Source organism: Leguminivora glycinivorella, chromosome Z (assembly GCF_023078275.1).
Source record: "Leguminivora glycinivorella isolate SPB_JAAS2020 chromosome Z, LegGlyc_1.1, whole genome shotgun sequence".
NCBI lineage: Eukaryota > Metazoa > Arthropoda > Insecta > Lepidoptera > Tortricidae > Leguminivora > Leguminivora glycinivorella.
The window spans coordinates 50,810,503-50,832,913 of record NC_062998.1 but is presented as its reverse complement, the minus strand read 5'-3'; the positions used below and the strand labels follow the sequence as shown (position 1 = coordinate 50,832,913).

Here is a 22,411-nt window from a genome sequence, read left to right as displayed (position 1 = left end):
ATACCGAATAATTATGATCTTACCTAACCACAAAAATAAAATTTTGAAAAAACGCCCGACTGCGACATAGTTGACCGATTTTCATGAAACATGGCTAAGAACACTCCCGACTAACTCAGCTTTCAGACAAAAAAAACTAAATCTAAATCGGTTCATCCGTTCGGGAGCTACGATGCCACAGACAGACACACACACACAGACAAACACGTCAAACTTATAACACCTTGTCGTTTTTGCGTCGGGGGTTAAAAACGGATCCAATATAGCATTGCATTTAATTAACAAATTAAAACATTGCAAACAAGAGCTTATAAAATAAACCATTAATATAAACCCTTCAAATTGACGTGTAATATCTGTTCAAATAATATTCGCATAACATATTAACATAACTAATTATAGATTATAGATGTTTAAACATATGCTATCCTCAGCGCGGTGCGTTTCCGGGCTCAAGAGAGGGGCAGCCGCCGAGATATATACGCGATGCGTAAGCGCAAGCCCTGTAGTGCAGGCTCACTCCTCAAGATGAGAGCTCTCACATACACGGTTAGTGCAAAAAAAACACATACGTGTTCTTCTGTGAAGAATTTCCGATTTCATACACTATATTTTTTTGTGTTTTGGCAGTGCGGTGAAATTCTTTGTAGTCCTTAGAATGTGCTTAAAAAATAGTGCGTCAAATTAATGTATTTTTAAGATAAATGTGCGGTATTAGGATTTTATGAAAGAAAAAAGGGTTAAATAGTGTCATTCGTGTGCGTGTAACAAATTTTAACAAATAACGTATATTTTAAAAATACAACGTCTATTTTTATTGTGCGCTACATATAAATACAGATATCTGACTTAAGTGCTTTTTGTGACAAATACGAGTAGCTATCAAATATAGCTGTAGAATTTGCCGATTTATCGGAAACTAAATTTTTGTCAGTGAAATATAATACCTACTATTATAAATCAATATCAATATCCAGCGGCACAAGTTCATTCGGATAAAGTCTCACAAAATATCGGTAGATTTACCGATGTTTCATTTAAATTTTGGCGAATTTTCAAGACTTATCTTTTTATAAATATTTGTTAAAATGTAAAAAGAAAACAGCTTTAAAAAGCTTTTGAATAGGTTCGGAATAAGCGCTGGATCCAATTTTGTGCACGGAAAATGTTTACGCAAATGTTTACGTGTGCGCGTTTACGTTCTGCGTATTGAATGGAATATACAGAATAGGTGACTTTACTTTCAACATAATATGTATATTATACAGAAAGTTTAAAAAGAATCTTTTAACAACAGATAATCGTCTCGATTGTGTATCGGTAGATTATGGTGATTTCGATTAAACATTTTGTTCCTTTTTTATTCTAGCATGATTGAATTTTAAATATAATAAAGTGAACTTATATTAAATAATAATTTGAATGTAATGCAGTGCTGTTTGTAATAATGTAATTACTGTTTGTAATTATTTTTAGTTAAGGCTTTTTTTTTACATGTATTTCAAATAACTATAATAAATAAATAAATTGTTTATTAAATAATAATAAATATTTAGAAACTTACTATCTTAAATAAAATTACATTAACAAAGTATCGCTGAAAAATATTTGAATACATTAATAATAATAATTTGCAAAATAGTAAAACATGAAAAAAAATCGAGTCGTTGAAAATTGCCCTCAGTCATAATTATTAAATTGCCCCGCTGTACCCTACGTATTTTAAAACTGGATACAAATTATGATTCTTCACATTTTCTCAAGAACTTAAATTATATAAACAAAATACTAAACATTATTTTTAAGGATGTACCGACTAGTCGCCGACTAGTCGGGAAAGCCGACTATCCGGCCATATTTGTAGTCGGCGATTAGTCGGCGACTAGTCGGCAAAAAAGGCCGATTAGTCGGCACTTGATAAAGTAATAGGAAAACAGCACAAAAATAAATTAGCAGATGATTTATGGTTATATTATGTACGTATTCGTTATGCCTTTGTTTGTCCAAAGAACAAATATCTGTAATTATAACAGAAATAAATGTCCTACCTAAGACTATCGGTTTCATAGGCAGGATCACTATTTATATAAAGCTAAAACATGGAAAATGTGTATAAATATTCTCATAAACCTTTGAACCTGAAAAAAACATTAAAAGTGCGAAAGAACCAAAATTGTCATTCAAACATTCTGGTGAATTTAGTCGAAAATTATGTTATGGCCGACTAGCCGACTAGTCGGCCGACTAATCGGCCACCCAGGCGCCGACTAGTCGGTAGTCGGCCTAGTCGGCCAAATCACTAGTCGGTACATCCCTAAATTTATTTTATAGACGTAAAAACGCGATGTAATCAACAGCTCGTATTTTCAGAGAAAAATACTCCAGGTTAAATTTCCTTGAAACATAATTTCAAATAAATTGCTCGTTAATAAGGCTTACAATTTCGATAGTATCTCGATTTAATGAGAATTCACCCGCAGTTCAAAATATTTGCTCGCAGTTTATAAATTATAAATTTTTATTGAATTTATTTGGGCAGTGTTCCCACCAGAAGCGAATGAGCTATGAGCTGTCTGCTACAAAAACGAACAAAAGATGGCCGCTCCCGTGTAAATAAAATAGACGATAGTGCAGGCGAGTTATTAGTTATTTGTTATACAAGGGGGCAAAGTTGTATTTTAACGCCGAGTGTGGAATTGAAAAACGAGCAAGTGAAAGGATTCTATAGTTGAACCACGAGCGAAGCGAGTGGTTCGAGAATAGAATCCTGAACTTGCGAGTTTTTTAACACAAGAGAAGTAAAATACATTTGCACCCGAGTGTAACACAAAACTTTTCCTCTCACTATAGCGAGGAAACTACAACGCAAAAAAGGCGTTTATCACTGCTTCCAGTAGGTAGTTCCACAGGTGGTAAAATCATCTTTATTATATCAATTTTAAAGCAGTTAATTTGACTTTGTTCAAGGTCAAATTACTTTACCCACTAGTGGATAAAATGCGTTTTTACCTGCTGCTATTAAAGGACAAAACACGTGTTTCCGAGCTAGTGAGGGGAAAATAAAATAGACGTTAGTGCGGGCGAGTTATAAGTACCTCGTAGCCGAGCTATGAAGTACATACAAATCGCTCGCTCTGTCTTTTGTTCATTTTTTAACCCCTGACGCGAAAACGACGGGGTGTTATAAGTTTGACGTGTCTGTCTGTCTATGTGTGTCTGTCTGTGGCATCGTAGCTCCCAAACGGACGAACCGATTTTTTATTTAGATTTTTTTGTTTGAAAGCTGAGTTAGTCGGGAGTGTTCTTAGCCATCTTTCATAAAAATCGGTCCACTATGTCGCGGTCGGGGATTTTTTCAATATTTTAATTTTGTTGCAATATTAGCTCATAGCTTATTTACTTGTGGTGGGAACAGTGCCTTCACCTCAAATGATTCCGCTGAAAACGCCGGTTACAACCGTTTTGGTATCGACATATTAACATTTTAAACCTTTTGCGGACCGAGTGATGGACATGGGAGTTTTATTTTTAAACTTTACAATTTACGGAAAGAGAATTGGTTCTATAAATAGTACATTACATCAGAGGCCGGGAAAATGAGGATTTCCGGCCAAGTGGGTATATACGGCCGAGCGAGCGTGCGAGCGAGGCCGGATAGGGATACGAGGCCGGGAATCCGTTTTCAAGCCGAGGCATGTATAGTGCTTTTCTCAAACATACAATGAAATAAAAAATTTTGTCGAAATTAAAAAAAAAGTTACTTTGCAGGCCTAGGCCTAAAAAATAATATGAAATCCCTTTACAGTCCTCTCGAGTTGTTGCGCCCAAAAAGCGATACTTCCCAGCCCATTTTAAGGAACGTAAAGACAATATTTCATTGCATGTTTGAGAAAAATATTTTTACATACGGCTCAAAATTTTAATTTATATTTTTTTAATAAGTTAATTTGTTTGGGTTATATTTCTGTCCCAATCCCAATTAGGCCTAGTTACCCTTAGGGTTGGAATGTAAGATGGCAGTCGCTTTCGTAAAACTAGTGCCTACGCCAAATCTTGGGATTAGCTGTCAAAGCGGACCCCAGGCTCTCATGAGCCGTGGCAATATGCCGGGATAACGCAAGGAGGATGATGATATTTCCTATATGTAGTTACAAATCTAACTGAAGACATTACTTTTTTCTTTTTACTTTTATTATCTAAAATATAATTTTTAAATAATTATCCGACACATATTAGGGTGGCTCATTGAAATCGGTCAAATCGGTCAAATGGGAAAATCTCCAACTATAAGACATAAGTACGAAGATCTGTTCCTAGGAACCATGTCACCGATTTTAATAAAAAGAAAAACTGCATACATACTTTAACACTTTCGAAACCGGGCTCTACGCGGCGCTACGACATTTTCGCTACATACGGGAAAACCCATGTAATCGGCTACGCTTCTACGAGCGGTGTGCCCGACTGTCGGGTTCTTGGTAGCGAAAGTGTTAAAAAAAAAACTGCACCAACTTGTTGAATATTGTAACGGTGGTCACTTCGTACATAAATTAACTTATGTAAAAACAATGCATTTTATTCATTTTAGACATCATGTTTTATAGATACATTTAATGCTTAAGACCTACACATTCGATATTTGAATATATTTTTTTTTTAAACAACCGGTTTCGATTTCGATTTTTTTTTTCAAATGTATGAAGGCAGATTTTCTTTTTATTAAAATCGATGACATGGTTCCTATTGGTGGCCTAGCGGTAAGAGCGTGCGACTTTCGATCCGGAGGTCGCGGGTTCGAACCCCGGCTCGTACCAATAAGCTTTTCGGAACTTATGTGCGAAATGTAATTTAATATTTGCCAGTCGCTTTTCGGTGAAGGAAAACATCGTGAGGAAACCGGATTAATTCCAATAAGGCCTTACCCTTACCCTTTGCGTTGGAAGGTAAGATGGTAGTCGCTTTCGTAAAAACTAGTGCCTACGCCAAATCTTGGGATTAGTCGTCAAAGCGGACCCCAGGCTCCCGTGGCAAATGCCGGGATAACGCAAGGAGGATGACTATGATGGTTCTATGAAAAAGATCTTCGTATGTCTTATAGTTTCAGACTTTCCCATACTGACCGGTTTGAATGAGCCACCCTGTATATCGGAACTGTCCAGGGGGGTTACCATGACGTACTAAAGACGTTCAGTTTAGGCTGAGAGAAAGGGACACAGCTATAGCAGTTACATAGCTCCGTCCCTCTCTCTCAAACTAAACTGAACGGCTTTAGCACGTCATGGTAATCCCCCAGGTGCTACATATTTAATATCTTTCAAATAAATGTGAGGCTTTGGCCACCTTTTTTAAAAATACCTTGTCTCTAGCCTTTTTACGAAATCTAAACAGTCGATAGGCACTGGTCCCACTGCGAGCTAGTAAGCTATGAGCTATCGGCTATAAAAACGAACAAAAGATAGTCGCTCCCGTGCAAATAAAAGAGACACGGCGATGTTTATAGTTACTCGCCCAGCTGTGAGCTACGAGTGTCAAAATCGCCGTGTCTCTTTTATTTGCACGGTAGTGCTTATGACGATACGATACAGGTCAATTATCCATACAAACGCTTTCGACTATTTCCTCCCTGGTTTTTGAAGATAGAGCAATATTTTTTTCAACACAGATTATTATTATTTTTATCTGTGTCAAACCGTTTTAATTTTTTTGCTATTTTTATTTTAAAAGACGCTAGAGCCAATCAAAAATTTCTAAAAACGGCTTTTATCAATATGGCTCAAAAAAAGGTGAGATACTCAAGATCGGTAACAATTAGCCAAAAAATCTAAACGGTCCGACACAGATTATTTCATTGTTATTCAGATTCTCAAATTTCGTTCCATTTAAATAAATTTTGAAGGAGGAAACAGTCGAGAGCGGAACCTCGTTTTTAAAGATTTTTTCGCAATATCTTTTAACTGAGTTGTTCTTAATGGACATTTTTTTTTCGATAAATCTAGTTAATAACACTAGTATATTTAAGTGAAATTCCCAAATTGAAAGGGGGACTCCTTTCCATTTTAGAATTTTCGCTCCCGTAGCGTCTTGCCTTTTGTTCGTTTTTTAAATAGCCGATAGCTCATAGCTTACTAGCTCGCGGTGTTACCAGTGCCAAACTGTCGTTGTACGTGGGCATTCAATCGGTTAAGTTAAGCAACCACAGTTATTTTAAGGATGGGTGGCAATATGGCGAATAAGTATATTGAGCAATTTATACGACTAACAAGGCACGTATTAAATGCCAAAAATATATACACACTACTATGTACTGTACCTAAAACATATTTTTATCGCTTTTTTTTTTGATATTTAACAAATATCTTTTCTATTTATCAGAATTTTTCATATCTAATATTCGATCGTTTTAGTCGGTTTTTTTAATGACTGTTTTTTTATGCGTTTCTATCATTTTTAATGATAATATTGGTGAAATCATATGGTAATGTAATTAATATACCTAATTTTGTACTAATTAAACTCGCAATAAATAGGTATATCTTAAATATTATACACAAGAGTTAACAAAGAATACTGACCCTTGAAAAATTTTCGAATTATTACTTTTTAAACAAACTTAAATCAAAAATACTTGTTTTTAAACTGTAAAGGTAATTTTTATTTTCTAGGCCAAAAATAAAAATAAGTTAAAACAATAGTGAAATTAGAAAAGCAAACAAACAAACAGAAGAACAAAAATCCATTAATTGTGAAGTCTTAAAACAGTTAGACCTTTCTCCGTTCAATTTTTCATTGTTCATTTTGAACACTAGTCATTAATCATCACCTCAAAAAGGCACGCTGCGAAAGCACAAGTATGGTGACTAATTTAATAGTACATTTCGTTATACGTGCGAGAAGTATGTCATTACTACACGAGTCCCGAGACATTTTGCCACGAGCGGCACGCGAGTGGCAAATCTCGGGACGAGTGAAGAATGACATTCTCGCACGTGTGACGAACGACGTTTTTTAATACAGTTGCGAAAAAACACTACTACTTACAACGAAATAAAACAATCCGAACTATCAATTTTCCCATGGACATTGACGGATTATTTGACAATTCAAAGGCGTATTTTTGAAGCTTGCGTGCATATTTTCGAGTTTACTATTCATCTACCTATAACATAATTTATTTCATTGGGTGCCATAAAAACATAAACATTTACGATTTGGGACGATTGTTTAATGTACAACTACATTTTAATTTAATCGATCCATTTATGCCCCGACGTATTGCAAATAACGTAAAATAATTATGACAAATCGCGTAACATATTGAGGTTTTTTGAACGTGCATTAAGTTAAAACATGGTAGACGCCTCTACTTTGACAGTAGAAGACGCGTTTCGTTCCAACCATGTTCTGTTTACACGACTCATTATGACCGATTTTTCAAAGTATAAACCATTTTATAAATTATGTTTAGTATGACTAAAAGTAAACAATTACATTTGAAATATTAACGTTTTAAATATTAATCACTTAATAGTATGTTTATAGTTTTATTCTGTCTTAGTAAACTAGACTAATATGAAAACAGCTCGGTAAGTAGTCGTAAAATGGAACGTATAAACTTTTTACGCACTAGTTCGTAAAATACAACTTCTCGCACGCTAAACAGCCAAAAAACGGGCACTTTTTGAGCAACTGTATTAAAAAATTAGTATTGTACTCTGCTAATTTTAACCATTTATTAATTTACTAGCTTTTGCCCGCGGCTTCGCTCGCGTTAATATTCATAGTTGCGGAATGCTCCATACAAACTTCCACCCCCATTTTAGGGAAGTGGGGGGTTAGAAGGAGACACAAAGTCACCCATGTCACTCTCTATCCCGTCAACTATCTTCACTTGAAAAATCACGTCAATTTGTCTCTCCGTTTTGCTGTGACAGACGGACAAACAAACAGACACACACACTTTCCAATTAATAATATTAAATATGGATTTTTTTTACTGACGGCGTAGTTGGGCCATTTTTTTTAAAGTTGTCCACCCCACTTTTTTTTAAACATAGTAATTTTTTACGCGTCATACTCAGAATCACGAGGTCTTTCGATCCTGACAGGAGAAAAAAAATGACCCAAGATTTCCATACATTTTTCAGACCTTCCATTCCGTTACCGCCATACAAAATGTATGAAAAAATGGTAACGGAATGGAAAAATACCTTGGGACACTTTTTGTTCTATTAGGATTGAAAGAGCTCGCGATTTTAAGTGGATACCACATAAAATTCAAATCCAAAAAGAGTGGGGAGGACAACTGAGAAAATGGCTCAGTTACAAACATAGTGAAATCGGTGCCAAAGTCTAGACTAGCTCAACGGGTCGACATTCCTATTTGTTTAGTTTAGTGACAAGTTTCATTAAAAATTGCCCAACACACTCGCGACGCACCTAAATGGACGGCTTGACGATGGTGCAATCCCTTTAAAGTTAACGGCAAAACCTTACACGGAATAGCGTTGAATATGATAAAATATATGAAACTAGCTTTTCCCGCGGCTTCGCACGCGTTAGAAAGAGACAAAAAGTAGCCTATGTCACTCCATCCCTTCAACTATCTCCACTTAAAAAACCACGTCAATTCGTCGCTCCGTTTGGACGTGAAAGACGAACAAATAAACAGACACACACACTTTTCCATTTATAATATTAGTATGGATGATTTCAGTAATTATTAGAAACCTAATTTTCATACTGCGTTTTCAAAATTAATTTCGCCAGATATCAATCAAATTAAATGTTTTCGTAGGTATTATTAATGTTCAATATGACTACAGATGTAGTTCGAAAAGGGTTTCCTTCGTATTTTTTCGGAAACGTTCGTATTTGTCATGCTAGTTCAGTCAATGTCAGTACATCTTGTACTGAGACTGACTGAAATCGCATGACACGTTCGTACGTTTCCGTAACAAAACGAAGGCAAATCTTTTCGCAATACATCTGTATATTAGTCTGCAGTAATGTGTGTTTTGTGTTGATTTCCATCTGATTTTTGAATCACGGCCATTCGATTTCGTGAAATTCGTTCAATAATATCTCCACTACTAGCGATTTAAATTCTGCTAACAGAATCGAAAACGAGTGGTCATTTTCATTAATTTTAAAATTACTAGCCGTCCTTTTTCCAAAATAGCATTACGTCGTTTTCCACAGACTTTCGAACGGCGAATTAGTGCGTTAGAAATTCAAAAATCGATCCCCTGATCTGACTACATATTTCTTGTTTTAATTTGTACTTAATTTTATAATTAAATATAGTTAAGTTACTCTACTGGTGTTAGCTTTAATATTTTAGGGTTTTACTAACTTTAATTTAGTTAAATGTATAATTATTCGTATTTTAATATGTATTATTGTTTGCAGCTACTGTTAGTGGCTTTCGCGGCTGCGCTAGCAGTCCCAGTGCCCCAGGATGTGGCAGAGGCGACCCGGGAGAAGCGCTCCCCGGGCGGCTGGCACCAGCCCGAGGGTGTGTGGAAGAAGAAACTCGTCTGGAAGGAAGAGTGGAAGCAGATCTGGAAGACCGAGAAAAAACTAGCCTGGAAAACAGAGTGGAAAAAAGAAAAAGAACCCGCCTGGAAAACGGAAAAAGTACAACAGTGGAAAGAAGAACAAGTACCCGCTTGGAAAGTAGTACAGAAACCGATCTGGAAGGAAGTACAAGTACCCATCTGGAAGGAAGTCCAAATACCAGACTGGAAGAAGGTGTGGAAACCAGTATGGAAGGAAATCAAAGTGCCGGTGACCAAGACTATCCAAGTCCCCGAATGGAAACAGACTTACGTCCCGGAATGGGTCAAGGAGGGCGTTCCCGGAGAGAAGTTCTTAGGCAAAGATGACCATGGATGGGAATATACCAGCCACGATTTATGGCGAAAGAAGATGATCTGGAAGCCCGTATGGAAGAAAGTCTGGAAAACTGAGCACAAACAGGAATGGGTGACTGACAAGAAACTAGAATGGAAAGAAGAATGGAAACAAATCTGGAGAACAGAGAAGAAACAGGCGTGGGTGACGGAGAAGAAGCAGGAATGGATAGAAGAGAAAGTACAAATTTGGAAGACGGTAAAGAAAGAAATCTGGGTGCCGGTACAGAAGAAGATCTGGGTAGAGAAGTGGAAGCAAATTCAGTTACCAGTATGGAAGACTGTTGAGGTTCCAGCGTGGAAGAAGGTATGGAAACCGGTCTGGCAGAAAGAGTGGGTGCCGATCCACCACGAGCACCACGGATGGGACTAAATAGGTAACCACTTTCATTACTATACCACAATGATGATTGTAGATAAAGATATTGTAGATACTTTCGATAATATTCCATATCTCGCTACGATCATTGTAGGTCTAAATATGGTAGTGAAATGAGGGTTTTGACAAAAGGATAGACCATAAGAGTAACTTCGTGTGATTGTTTTCTCTTATGGTCTAACGGCCGAAACATATTTGTATATATGGATTACCATTTTTGTAGTTTCGTCGGTCCTTTTGGCTTCCATTGTAGTCACTTTGTTAACTATTGTTACCAGTTACCAATTGTAAATATGCTATTATCGTACTCGAAGGGATGTTGTAGCGGTAGGTTACCAAAACTGTAGTGTTATGACTTTGATTTAAAGCTAACCTGATGGAAACTAACGTGCATCAAGTGAAATTTGGTTCACTGATGATCTGATCTCTGTTCTCTGTCCTTGTAAAAATGGCTGCAATACATTTGCAGACGAATTCAAATTTTATCTTCTCAAGGACTAAAAAAATCTGAATTGTTCAGATGAGTCTGACTGACCCAAATGTCCACTCGCTTTATCGGAGACAAAACACTACAGTTAAAAGACAAGTTGATAGTCGGATTGGCATTTGAATGGCACCTTCGTGGAGGTATCGTTAAAGGGCCAGTATTTGAAGCAATCTTGAGTTTATACCTTTATTTTGTAGATTTTCGCCAACTTGAAATGATCCGACTATTGATTTGACATTAATATTTAGTTTTTTTTTGCATGTGGACGCGGTGCGAATGCTGTTTGCGATTGTATTTTGATGGACGTATGTTAGATCTCTTTCTAACTAATAGCTGCGTCCCGCAAGCGACAGTTTTTGCATTGCGTGCCATGCGAGGGAGATTTTATATGAAATATGTACATATCCGAGATAAATACAGGTTAAACGAGTTAACCTAATATAAATATGAAATTGCAACAGTTTATAAAATCAAATATTACTCAAAGAGTAATAGATACTAAACGTATTTTACACAAATTTGTGGTTTGAATCCTATATGGGCGCTTTAATTTATTTAAATGAAATCAATTTGACATGATATAAATTACTCTATAATATCTAATTTGAATATGTCTCACGTGAGCATTTATCGACAAAAATAATATTAACACCATTTTCTTGTGTTATAACACTTGTCATAATTTTGACATGTTGCTTAATAATGAAATTATTAATTTCTTCTTTCCAAAACCTGTGTTTTACATATTTATTTTCTGTTACAATTTCATTTGTTAAATTATATTTTCAAAGGCCTTTTTTACTTAATATTATATGACGAATCTCAACGATTTTGAACCTTACCAATAAGGAATTAAGTAACATATTCGTTTAAGAGGCTCAGTTTACAATTTACATTCCCTGTGTTTAGAGTACATTGTTTTTTATGTTTTATAAACATACTTTTGTTTTTTTTTTAAGTGTTAGCAATATACGAATTTAATATAACACGTGAAGTTTTATTTTAACATAATTTATAAACATTAATTACTATTTAATAATGGATTGGAATAAGTACCTAGTCAAAGTATAGTCTGGCGTTAAGTCCACCATTTGTACTTTTTTTTTGTATAGAGCTATAAAGTTTCAATAGCTTTTTTGTAATATTTCTTTGTTTATAACGAAATAAAAAAAATAAAAAATAAATAAATAAATAGATGAAGGTAAAAAAATAAAGAAAAACAACATGTGGGATTTGTGGACTTTTTATAAGAATATAAGAACTTAATTTCAAAATAGAAATTTTCCCTTCTAAGTTTTTGCCGCGTGGATATTTTGTTTCATGATTTTTTTAACCGAAAAATTAAGTCAAATACAAACTTCTTGAGCAAGTAAACATAAAATCAAGTCATTTAAAAATAAAAATACGCTATAGTACAAAGTGTAAAAAAATGTAAGTAAACAAGGACATATCTAGGATTGAGGGCCGGTTGCATCAAACCATCTGCCATCGTTAAAGCGTTCGTTAAATTTTATTGTATGGGAAGTTCCATAGACATCTGCTGCGTGACGATGATGTGTCTATCAAAATGTGGTTGATGCAACTGGCCCTAAGAGTTTTGAATGATTCACGGTTATTTTCATTAGACTTATATTGACCGGTAATCACGGTCTATATCCCGGTCAATATAAGTCTAATATCTAGGATTGTTCTATTTAAAAGGCACAAATCAAGGCACCACTTTTTTTTGGACTATCTACCGAATAAATCGAATGTATTTTTTCTATTTCCTAAGCGGGACACAGTATCTAATAATTATGTCCTGTCTTAATCTTATATGAACTATTTACAATACATACTTTTGTTACACTTTTTACAATAACATATTTTATTTTTCCACAACACATCGGTATATTTTATGGATTTTTTTTTATTGGATGGAACGACTTGTAAGTATGAAAGGTAAGACAGGTAAGTATTTCTTTTCTTTCCATACTGTTTGGTACAATATATCTATGGTAAATTAGCATAATGAGTCGATTCAGAGAGCGAGCGAATTGTAGTACAGCGTGCGTAGCCGAATGGCATATCTCCGACGCCAAACGAAAACGAAACGCCGCGCCAGTTAGAGAGACCAATGTCGTGGCTGAGCCGTAACGGCCCAGCCACGACATTAGTCTAAGCGCGGCAGCGGCGAGCGGCAGCCATACGTGCGAATGAAGAGTCCCATCGCTGTGTCTCGCTTCAATGTATGGCCGCCGCTCGCCGCTGTCGCGCTTAGACCAATGTCGTGGCTGAGCCGTAAGACACGAGGGTCAATCCGCGGCAAGAGTAACGCGAGTCACGATTTTATGGCATGTTCCATTTATTCACGATGCAAGTTCAAGTGATAGGTAATCTATCTCTAAATAAATAAGTTATACCTATACTTTCTCGATATCTGCATAGATCCTTTCATATGCAGCTGTAGTTCAAATAAACACTCAATGAAGTCGTGACTCACGTTACTTTTACGTGGATTCACCCGAGATATTTTTTAAAGCAGTGATCTGTAGTGTGAATGAAATCAAAAGTGAACAAATGAGCGTGTGAACTGAATGGCTTATTCCAGAAAGTGAAAGTGGTTTATTCTGAACTTAACTGGTAAACAATGATACCCAAGATTTTTATGCTACAAGAGGCAAATGAGCAGACAGGTATGTTGATAAGCGATCACTGGTCACAGAATATAATAAATAAATGAATAAATAAATATTGGGGACACCTTACACAGACAACTTAGCCCGAAACTAAGCTAAGCTTGTACTATGGGTGCTAAGCGACGATATACATACCTACTTAAATAGATAAATACATACTTATATACATAGAAAACATCCATGACTAAGGAACAAATATCTGTGCTCATCACACAAATAAATGCCTTTACCGGGATTCGAAACCAGGACCGGGGCTTAGCAGGCAGGGTCATGTATAAGGTGTTAACAAATTAGTCACGGTTATTTTAAGAGACGTTAATTAACATTAAATCAATTAATTTCCACTAGAAATTAAAAAAAAAAACTTTTTACATGATTTTTTTTGTTTTCATTTACCGAACAAAAAATGTACTTATTGTAATTTTCATCTAAAATAATCACCATGTACATTTAACCTGACAAGACGTTTATCACTATATGTCATGTCACTCATGTCAATAATTATATGTATTAAATTTCATTATTCGGAAAAACTGGCCAGTTACAGTTAAGAGATACTAAAACCTGTTCAATGAGTTTTCATTAAATGATTACACTAACAGGGTGTTTTAACGTAGCGAATTTGTTTTCTAGTTTTCTCCAAATAAACATAATATAACCTATGATGTATAATACATAAATATACACTAGGAATGGAGTAAGGTGCATTAGGCTAATTCCGAAAGTCGTCTAATTTCAAAAGTCGCATAAAATTACCAATATTTGAATATTGTTTTTTTTTTCTTCTCTCTGTTTTGTATTTTTTAATATGTGATATATATATTGTTTTTTTTTCGCAGTGCCTTAGTTTTTACTGTAATGCTGTGTAACTTATTTTAATAATAAACTAAATAAATAAATAAATATTTCCATCATATTAAAAATACCCTAGCATTTTTGTCATTATATGACTGTATGTGTTCTGAACAATAAATAAATAAATAAATAAATAAATTATGCACCTTAATATCAGCCGTAAAAATATCCGTGACTAATTTGTTAAGGTTGTCTATTGTTTGCCCGACAGTCATTTAACATAATATTCATATGCCCGAATTTAACTTGCCTGAATTTCATTTGCCCGAATGATTTGTTTACCATAAAAATTGTATGACATACTGGTTGTTTATCCGAACATTACCTTCCATAATCATACAATGCCATACTATTTGTTAGCCATATTATTAAGTGCAATAATATGGTTTAATATAATATTCAAACGCCATAAGCAATTATTGCCATATTAATTATTGCCCATATTATTACCTAACCTACTTTCTGATAGCAGTTTCATTTTCCAGGGGGTCACAGTTCTAACCTAACCTAACCTACTTTTCAAGCAGTTTCATTTTCCAGGGGTCACAGTTCTAACCTAACCTAACCTACTTTCTGATAGCAGTTTTATTTTTCAGGTGGTCACAGTTCTAACCTAACCTAACCTACTCTCTGATAGCAGATTCATTCTTATCCCATTCTTTTTAGTACTTCTAGTAGTGTCGTCTCTGTGATAATTACGCATTTCGATGATTCTGCCAAATCACATTATGGAAATTGACTTTTCGGGTCGCTAATTTGGATGACAAATGATGGTATGGAATGTGGTAATTACTGATTTCGATGATTCTGACAAATGACATTATGGAAACTGACTTCATGGGAAACAAAGTTTCTGGCACTTGATTAATATAGTAAACAATGATTATGGCATAAGATGTTATGAGAAACAATATTATGATTGTTGAATAGGGTGGCAAATAAAATTATGGCAAATGAAATTCTGGCAAATGGGGGTATCCCATTTGTTAATATGTAGTACCTAAAATTACGGAAGGTCCATGAGATGTCTTAACTAAGCATTATTAACAATTCCACGCGCGGACATCGCATATTATGAAACTTAAAAAATTCGCGACCTAAAGTAACAATAGAAAGTGCGAACGTGCGTTCCGTGCACAGAGAACCTCCTATAGAGTGGCAATCTTGTATATTTTGTTCGCGATACGAGTCACCAGTGTTTGGGGTGCGAGGAGCGGGCGGGGAATGTGTTAAGCGCGCTGTGATTGGCCGTTTCAAGGACGGCTGGCAGTCGCGCCAGATGAAAAGGGACAGAAGTATGACTGTCCCTCTACTGACGCGTAAGTGGCCAATGTAAGTTGACCTATGCCGGCTCTGAATAAATTATAAATATGACTTATTTGTGGAATGTAATGCCGTCTGTTTTTAAATTTGAGCTTCTTGTTACCTTTCCACACCATTTCACACTACAGGTGGACATCTTTAATGCATCAAAATACCCTTTTCCAATTTTTTAGTGCGAAAAACACGCGCTGCTTTCGGGTCTGTTACTTGGTCGATACTGATCGGGCACGGCGAGCGCCCGCGCTTATATCAGTGCAAATACTAGGAAGGCTGGCGACCGCGAATCGTCTTGTAATGGATGTCTATAGGGGTTGGTCTGTGGTTCCGTGAGAACGCGCGCCAAGCCCTGTATAGGCCGCGAACTCGCGGCGTCCCGCATGTAGGTACCTACTTGTAGCGCGGAGATACAATCGCGGAGTGAGCCACCCCTGGCGGCAGTTCATTCCACAGTATAATAAAAAGTACTATCGTACAGTATGGCCACTCCCGCTCGTCGCTGAAAGTGCCGCCCATCCCCTCTCGGTTACCTCACAGTTACCGGCTGTTAAAAACGCGAACAGTCGACCTGTCATATTTCACTCATACAAGCATAGTACGCGTTCACCTACACGAGCTTAGACTATGTACTAGGTACGCGCCTCTTTTCATATATTTGAGACAGGAAGTTTCTAGAGCAACGCACAGGCGAGGACCGCCAGCTATCTCAGTGATGGAGATGGAAATATTGCGTTTATTTGGTAAGTACTAGCATTTTCCCGCGGCTTCGCTCGCATTAGAATGAGACAAAAAGTAGCCTTTGTCACTCTCCATCCCTTCAACTATATCCACTTAAAAATCACGTCAATTCGTCGCTCCGTTTTGCCGTGAAAGATGGACAAACAAACAGACACACACACTTTCCCATTTATAATATTAGTATGGATGCGATCATCAATCATCTCCATCACTAGATTCGTCCAATTCTGTCAATTTTAAAGCAGAAAATTTGACTATATTCAACACAACTTTTATCCGCTAGTGGATAAAATGCGTTTTTTACCCGTTAGGATAAAACACCAGGCCCCGTAGCCGAATGGCATTTCTCCGACGCCAAACGAAAGCGATACGCCGCTGGCTCTGTCGCGCCAATACGCAAGCGCGATAGAGATAGATATCTACTAGCGCTTCGTTTCGTGAGCGTTTCGTGAGCGATTGTGCCATTCGGCTAGCCACCCTGTTTCGGAGCTAGTGAGGGGAAAACAACTTTGTACTTAACGAGTATACCTAGAACATGCGTTCATTAAGTATTTTTCCCATTTATAATATTAGTATGCATCAGAGTAAAAAGTCAATATTGCCGATAATGTCATAAGGATAATCCTCACGTGGATTAATACAACTAAATGAACTAAATATTTTCCATATTTTAAATAACTAACTAGAGTGCCATATTTGTCAGTGGTAAGTAATTAATAAATAATATTTTCCCTTCACTAGCTCGGAAACACGTGTTTTGTCCTTTAATACCAGCGGGTAAAGACGCATTTTATCCACTAGTGGGTAAAGTAATTTGACCTTGAATAAAGTCAAATAAACTGCTTTAAAATTGATAAAAGTAGGTGAAACTAGTAATAAAGATGATTTACCACCTGTGGAACTACTGGAAGCAGTGATAAACGCATTTTTTGCGTTGTAGTTTCCTCGCTATAGTGAGGGGAAAAGTTTTGTGTTACACTCGGATGCAAAAGTATTTTACTTCTCGTGTGTTAAAAAACTCGCAAGTTCAGGATTCTATTCTCGAACCACTCGCTTCTCTCGTGGTTCAACTATAGAATCCTTTCACTTGCTCGTTTTTCAATTCCACACTCGGCGTTAAAATACAACTTTGCCCCCTTGTATAACAAATAACTATTTTGAACATGAAAAATATTTCGCTTATTTGAATGCATTATCTCTGTACATATGTAAAGGAAAAAACAAATGGCGATAAATTAAAATATTACCGAAGTAATTTAAATCGAGTTGGGCCATTCTTTTCAAACTTGTCCCCCCCCCCCCTCTTTTATATAACATGGGTCTTTTTTACGCAATTCATACTCAGAATCGCGAGGTCTTTCGATCCCGATAGGAGAAAAAAAATGTCCCAAAATTTCCATAAATTTTTCAGACCTTCCATTCCGTTACCGCCATTCAAAATGTATGAAAAAATGGTAACGGAATGGGAAAAAAACTTGGGACACTTTTTTTCTCCTATTAGGATTGAAAGAGCTCGCGATTCTGAGTGGAAATCACATAAACATTTCCAAATCCAAAAAAAAGTGGGGAGGGGGGGCAACTTTGAAAAAAATGGCCCAGTTACGAAATCGAAGTCTTCTAGATGGCGCTAGATCTTAAGTAAGTAAGTCAGTAAACTCTTTATTGTACAGTCAACAACACAGCTGTGTATACAGACAAAGTCTAGATGTTTTCTATGCATATAAGTATGTATTTATCTATTTAAATGTAAATATATCGTCGCTTAGTACCCATAGTACAAGCTTTGCTTAGTTTGGGGCTAAGCTGATCTGTGTAAGGTGTCCCCAATTTTTTTATTTTTTTATTAAACAAAAACGTATTTAACTAATTTCCAAAACAGGCATATTCATTTGTGCAGAGCTGGTTTCCAATAAATATTCAACGTATTCCGCAAATGTTATTCGGCTCCCTGACTACATTAACCACAAATAGTCAGACAAAGCTCCATTTGGTCTGAAAGCCATCACATTAGCACGGGCATTCATTTCTTCCATATTGGACATATAAAACATGGGGATATTTCATCATTCAAATGAGTTGGTAAATAATTTGCGGAGCACCGGGACTAAATTGCTTTTTCTGTACAGAGGGTGTTTTTTTTAACCCCTGACGCAAAAACGACGGGGTGTGTGATAAGTTTGACGTGTCTGTCTGTCAGTCTGTCTGTCTGTCTGTCTGTCTGTCTGTCTGTCTGTCTGTCTGTGTGTGTGTCTGTCTGTGGCAACGTAGGTCCCGAACGGATGAACCGATTAAGATTTAGTTTTTTTTGTCTGAAAGCTTAGTTAGTAGAAGAGTTAGTCGGGAGTGTTCTTAGCCATGTTTCATGAAAATCTACTATATATCGCAGTCGGGGGTTATTTCAAAATTTAATTTTTTTTACGCACGAGAAGTGGTTCATTAGAATATGTCAGGTCGAAACTTCGGATGGCCATCTGTCCTGAAAAACGTCGTACGATACACGTGCGTAAAGGAAATTCGAAACTCGTGTCTATTTTAAACACTCCATTTTTTCCTTTTCCTTTTTTTCGCACTTGTATCGTAATGTACTATTTCAGTAGCAATACATGATAATGGTGTTTTTTCCGCACTAGTGCAATAGTACATTTCGATACAAGTGCGAAAAAGAGGAAGGTCGAAACTAGTGGCGATAAATTAAAACACGACCGAAGGGAGTGTTTTAAATCGCCACGAGTTACGACTTCCCTTTTCGCACGTGTATCGAACGACGTTTTTCAGTACAGATGAGCCTCCGAAGTTTCGACCTGGCATATAATGAACCACTTCTCGCACTAGTGCGTAAATAAAACGCCATCTGTACTGAAAATTAGTATTATTCTTGTCATTTTGAATCTTCAAAGGGCTATTTTAAAGAGGATCGAGTATGTAGAAAATTACTGTCAAAGTAAAATGCATAGACTGCCATCTCTTGACAGAGGATTAAAACTTATGAACCTCCGTTTTGAGAAATTGGCCCATATTATTAACTTGATATGTGTTATAATGTGTATTATTAACTTGATATGTGTTATAATGTATATTATTAACTTGATGTGTTAAAATTGTGAAATATTAATATTAGCGCCATCTAGACGAGAACAAACAATAGTACATTGTGCAACAAGGGGAGGAAGTTGAATATTACTAACGAGAGTAAGTTAAATCGCGACGGCTTGCCGGAGCGATTTAAAGACTCGAGTGAGTAATATTCATACTCCCCGAGTTACACACAATGTTTTTCATCACACTCATAATGTAAAAAATATGTAAATAGATGTAAAAAAGTTAAGTACGGTACAAGAAATTTCATTATTCCCTTGGGAGAACGATTTTTCTATAACTCACGCTCCGCCTGCGCGCAATAGCACATTTAAAGTGCGGGTGTGATGAAAAATATTTTTTTTATCAGGTTTTCTTAATTGTTTCTTCTTACTTCATAATTCCTTCATATTATTGATATGGTACTATTCCAGCAGTTCTCAAAAAGTTTGTATATAGCCACGTCAACAAATTTTAATTGATCCTATTTTTAACCGACTTCAAAAAAAGGAGGAGGTTCTCAATTCGACTGAATGTTTTTTATTTTTTTTATTTTTTTTTGTATGTATGTTACTCGATATCTCCGAGAATCATGGACCGATTTTCAAATTTTTTTTTAATCGGTCAGGTATAACCCCGAGATGGTCCCATTGGCACCAAGTCGGGGTCTGATGATGGGATCTTGGAGAAATCGAGGGAACTCTTCAAATGTTATTATAGGCACATATAATGTTCTTAGTGTATTTTTCAAAGGTACACCAGTATTTACGCCTGATGGTAATAATTTTATGTGGCTGAGCTGATGATGGAAGGTCAACTCCTCAATGGTTAGGAGTTAAAGGATAATTCTTTCACTACTGTACATATATTCGGACTGATATATATAATATCAATAGGGACCACTAAAAATCAACAAATAAATAAACTTTTTAACAAAAAATAAAACCGCCTTCAAAAATACGCGCGTTGCAAAATACGGAGAAACTAAAAAGCAAAAAATAATAAACCTTTGAATTCAGATTTCTTATCGGATTGCAATAATCTAAACATCCAAATTATAAACAAATCAATTATTTTTGGAGTCGGTACCAGACCTGTTCGTCGCCTTGCTATTTTCTGTTTGCCCCACCCAACCATACGCAGGCTGGCCCCGACATTAATTTCAGCGATCTGTACTTCTTTTGTCAAGATTTTTGTATAGATAAGTGTCCACAAATTTGTAATGTTAAAGAGACATAAATAAAATGTAGTAGAGTAAATAATGTGTTTTTTTTGTAACCCAAACAAAATACTTGTAGATACGAGTGCGGAAAAGAGGAAAATCGATACGAGTAGCGATAAATTAATACACGAACGAAGGGAGTGTTTTAAATCGACACGAGTTGTGAATGTCCTTTTCGCACGTGTATCGTACGACGATTTTCAGTACCTAAATCTATGCTAAGAGTTTCGACCAGACAAGAAATGAATCATTGCTTGATTTGCTCGCACTACTGCGTTAAAAAAAGCAGCATCTGTACTGAAAAAACCGGCCAAGAGCGTGTCGGGCCACGCTCAGTGTAGGGTTCCGTAGTTTTCCGTATTTTTCTCAAAAACTACTGAACCTATCAAGTTCAAAACAATTTTCCTAGAAAGTGTTTATAAAGTTCTACCTTTGTGATTTTTTTCATATTTTTTAAACATATGGTTCAAAAGTTACAGGGGGGGGGACGCACTTTTTTTTCCTTTAGGAGCGATTATTTCCAAAAATATTAATATTATCAAAAAACCATCTTAGTAAACCCTTATTCATTTTTAAATACCTATCCAACAATATATCACACGTTGGGGTTGGAATGAAAAAAAATATCAGCCCCCACTTTACATGTAGGGGGGGTACTCTAATAAAACATTTTTTTCCACTTTTTATTTCTGCACTTTGTTGGCGTGATTGATATTCATATTTGTACCAAATTTCAGCTTTCTAGTGCTGACGGTTACTGAGATTATCCGCGGACGGACGGACGGACGGACGGACGGACGGACGGACGGACGGACGGACGGACGGACAGACAGACATGGCGAAACTATAAGGGTTCCTAGTTGACTACGGAACCCTAAAAACTATCATTGCGCAACAGAAATTCTATTAATATCACAGTAAATACTCTATTTCATTTGATTCCTACTTTTATTGTGTAAAGCAACACTACACTTCATTTTTATCAATAAGAATTAAAAATTATATATTTAATACATTAAGTAACTATAAAGTGCTTATCTATTTGTATTATCATTCTGCACTTTTCTTAACTTTCCCACATTTCTATAAAATATCGAAGAGAGCTTAAATGGTCGTCGTCGTTTATTATTATTTAATTCGCTCATATTTAAATGATTCAAAGCAACCAGTCCACAACTTCACAAGACAGTTTGAGAAACCTTCGTATTTCAGATTGTCATTTGCGGATAAAGTGGTTTAGGAGCAGTTCGGTAATCAGACCTACACATGTGTGTACAAATTCTGTCAATGTCACTGTCAGAAACCGTTCTGACAGTGACAATGACAGCCACAAATACGTCCACATGTTGTTACCGTTATGTGTGCAAACGTCGACTAATAAAGTGTCGTTAAAAGTCATTCTGACAGTGACATTGACAGCCACAAATTCGTACACATTTTGTTACCGTAACGAGTGCACACGACGACTACATTTTGTTATTGTATCAATACGGTCGCATTGTTTGCACGACGTTACCACGCGTTATGTCACATTTGACAGTTAGTTACTGATTTGAAGATTTTGCGACTGAAATGGTTGTATGGGGATTTTCATGAAACATGGCTAAGAACACTCCCGACTAACTCTTCTACTAACTAAGCTTTCAGACAAAAAAAAACGAAATCTAAATCGGTTCATCCGTTCGGGACCTACGTTGCCACAGACAGACACACAGACAGACAGACAGACAGACAGACAGACAGACA

At 36.3% G+C, this 22,411-nt stretch overlaps 1 protein-coding gene across 1 annotated transcript; it reads left to right on the top strand.

Moving 5' to 3' along the window:
* Window positions 1-514: 514 nt before the first annotated feature.
* LOC125240965 (golgin subfamily A member 6-like protein 22) lies at window positions 515-10,306 on the top strand. The gene is made up of 2 exons (XM_048149187.1): window positions 515-549; window positions 9,409-10,306. The coding sequence occupies exons 1-2, from the start codon at window positions 529-531 to the stop codon at window positions 10,282-10,284; spliced, it is 897 nt and encodes a 298-aa protein (XP_048005144.1). The 5' UTR covers window positions 515-528; the 3' UTR covers window positions 10,285-10,306.
* The last annotated feature ends 12,105 nt before the right edge of the window (window positions 10,307-22,411 follow it).

Excerpts from the sequence above, each read along its gene's own strand:
- LOC125240965 (XM_048149187.1), top strand. The coding sequence starts at position 529 with ATGAGAGCTCTCACATACACG. Across the intron at positions 550-9,408 it reads TGAGAGCTCTCACATACACG|CTACTGTTAGTGGCTTTCGC; the intron begins GTTAGTGCAAAA and ends TATTGTTTGCAG.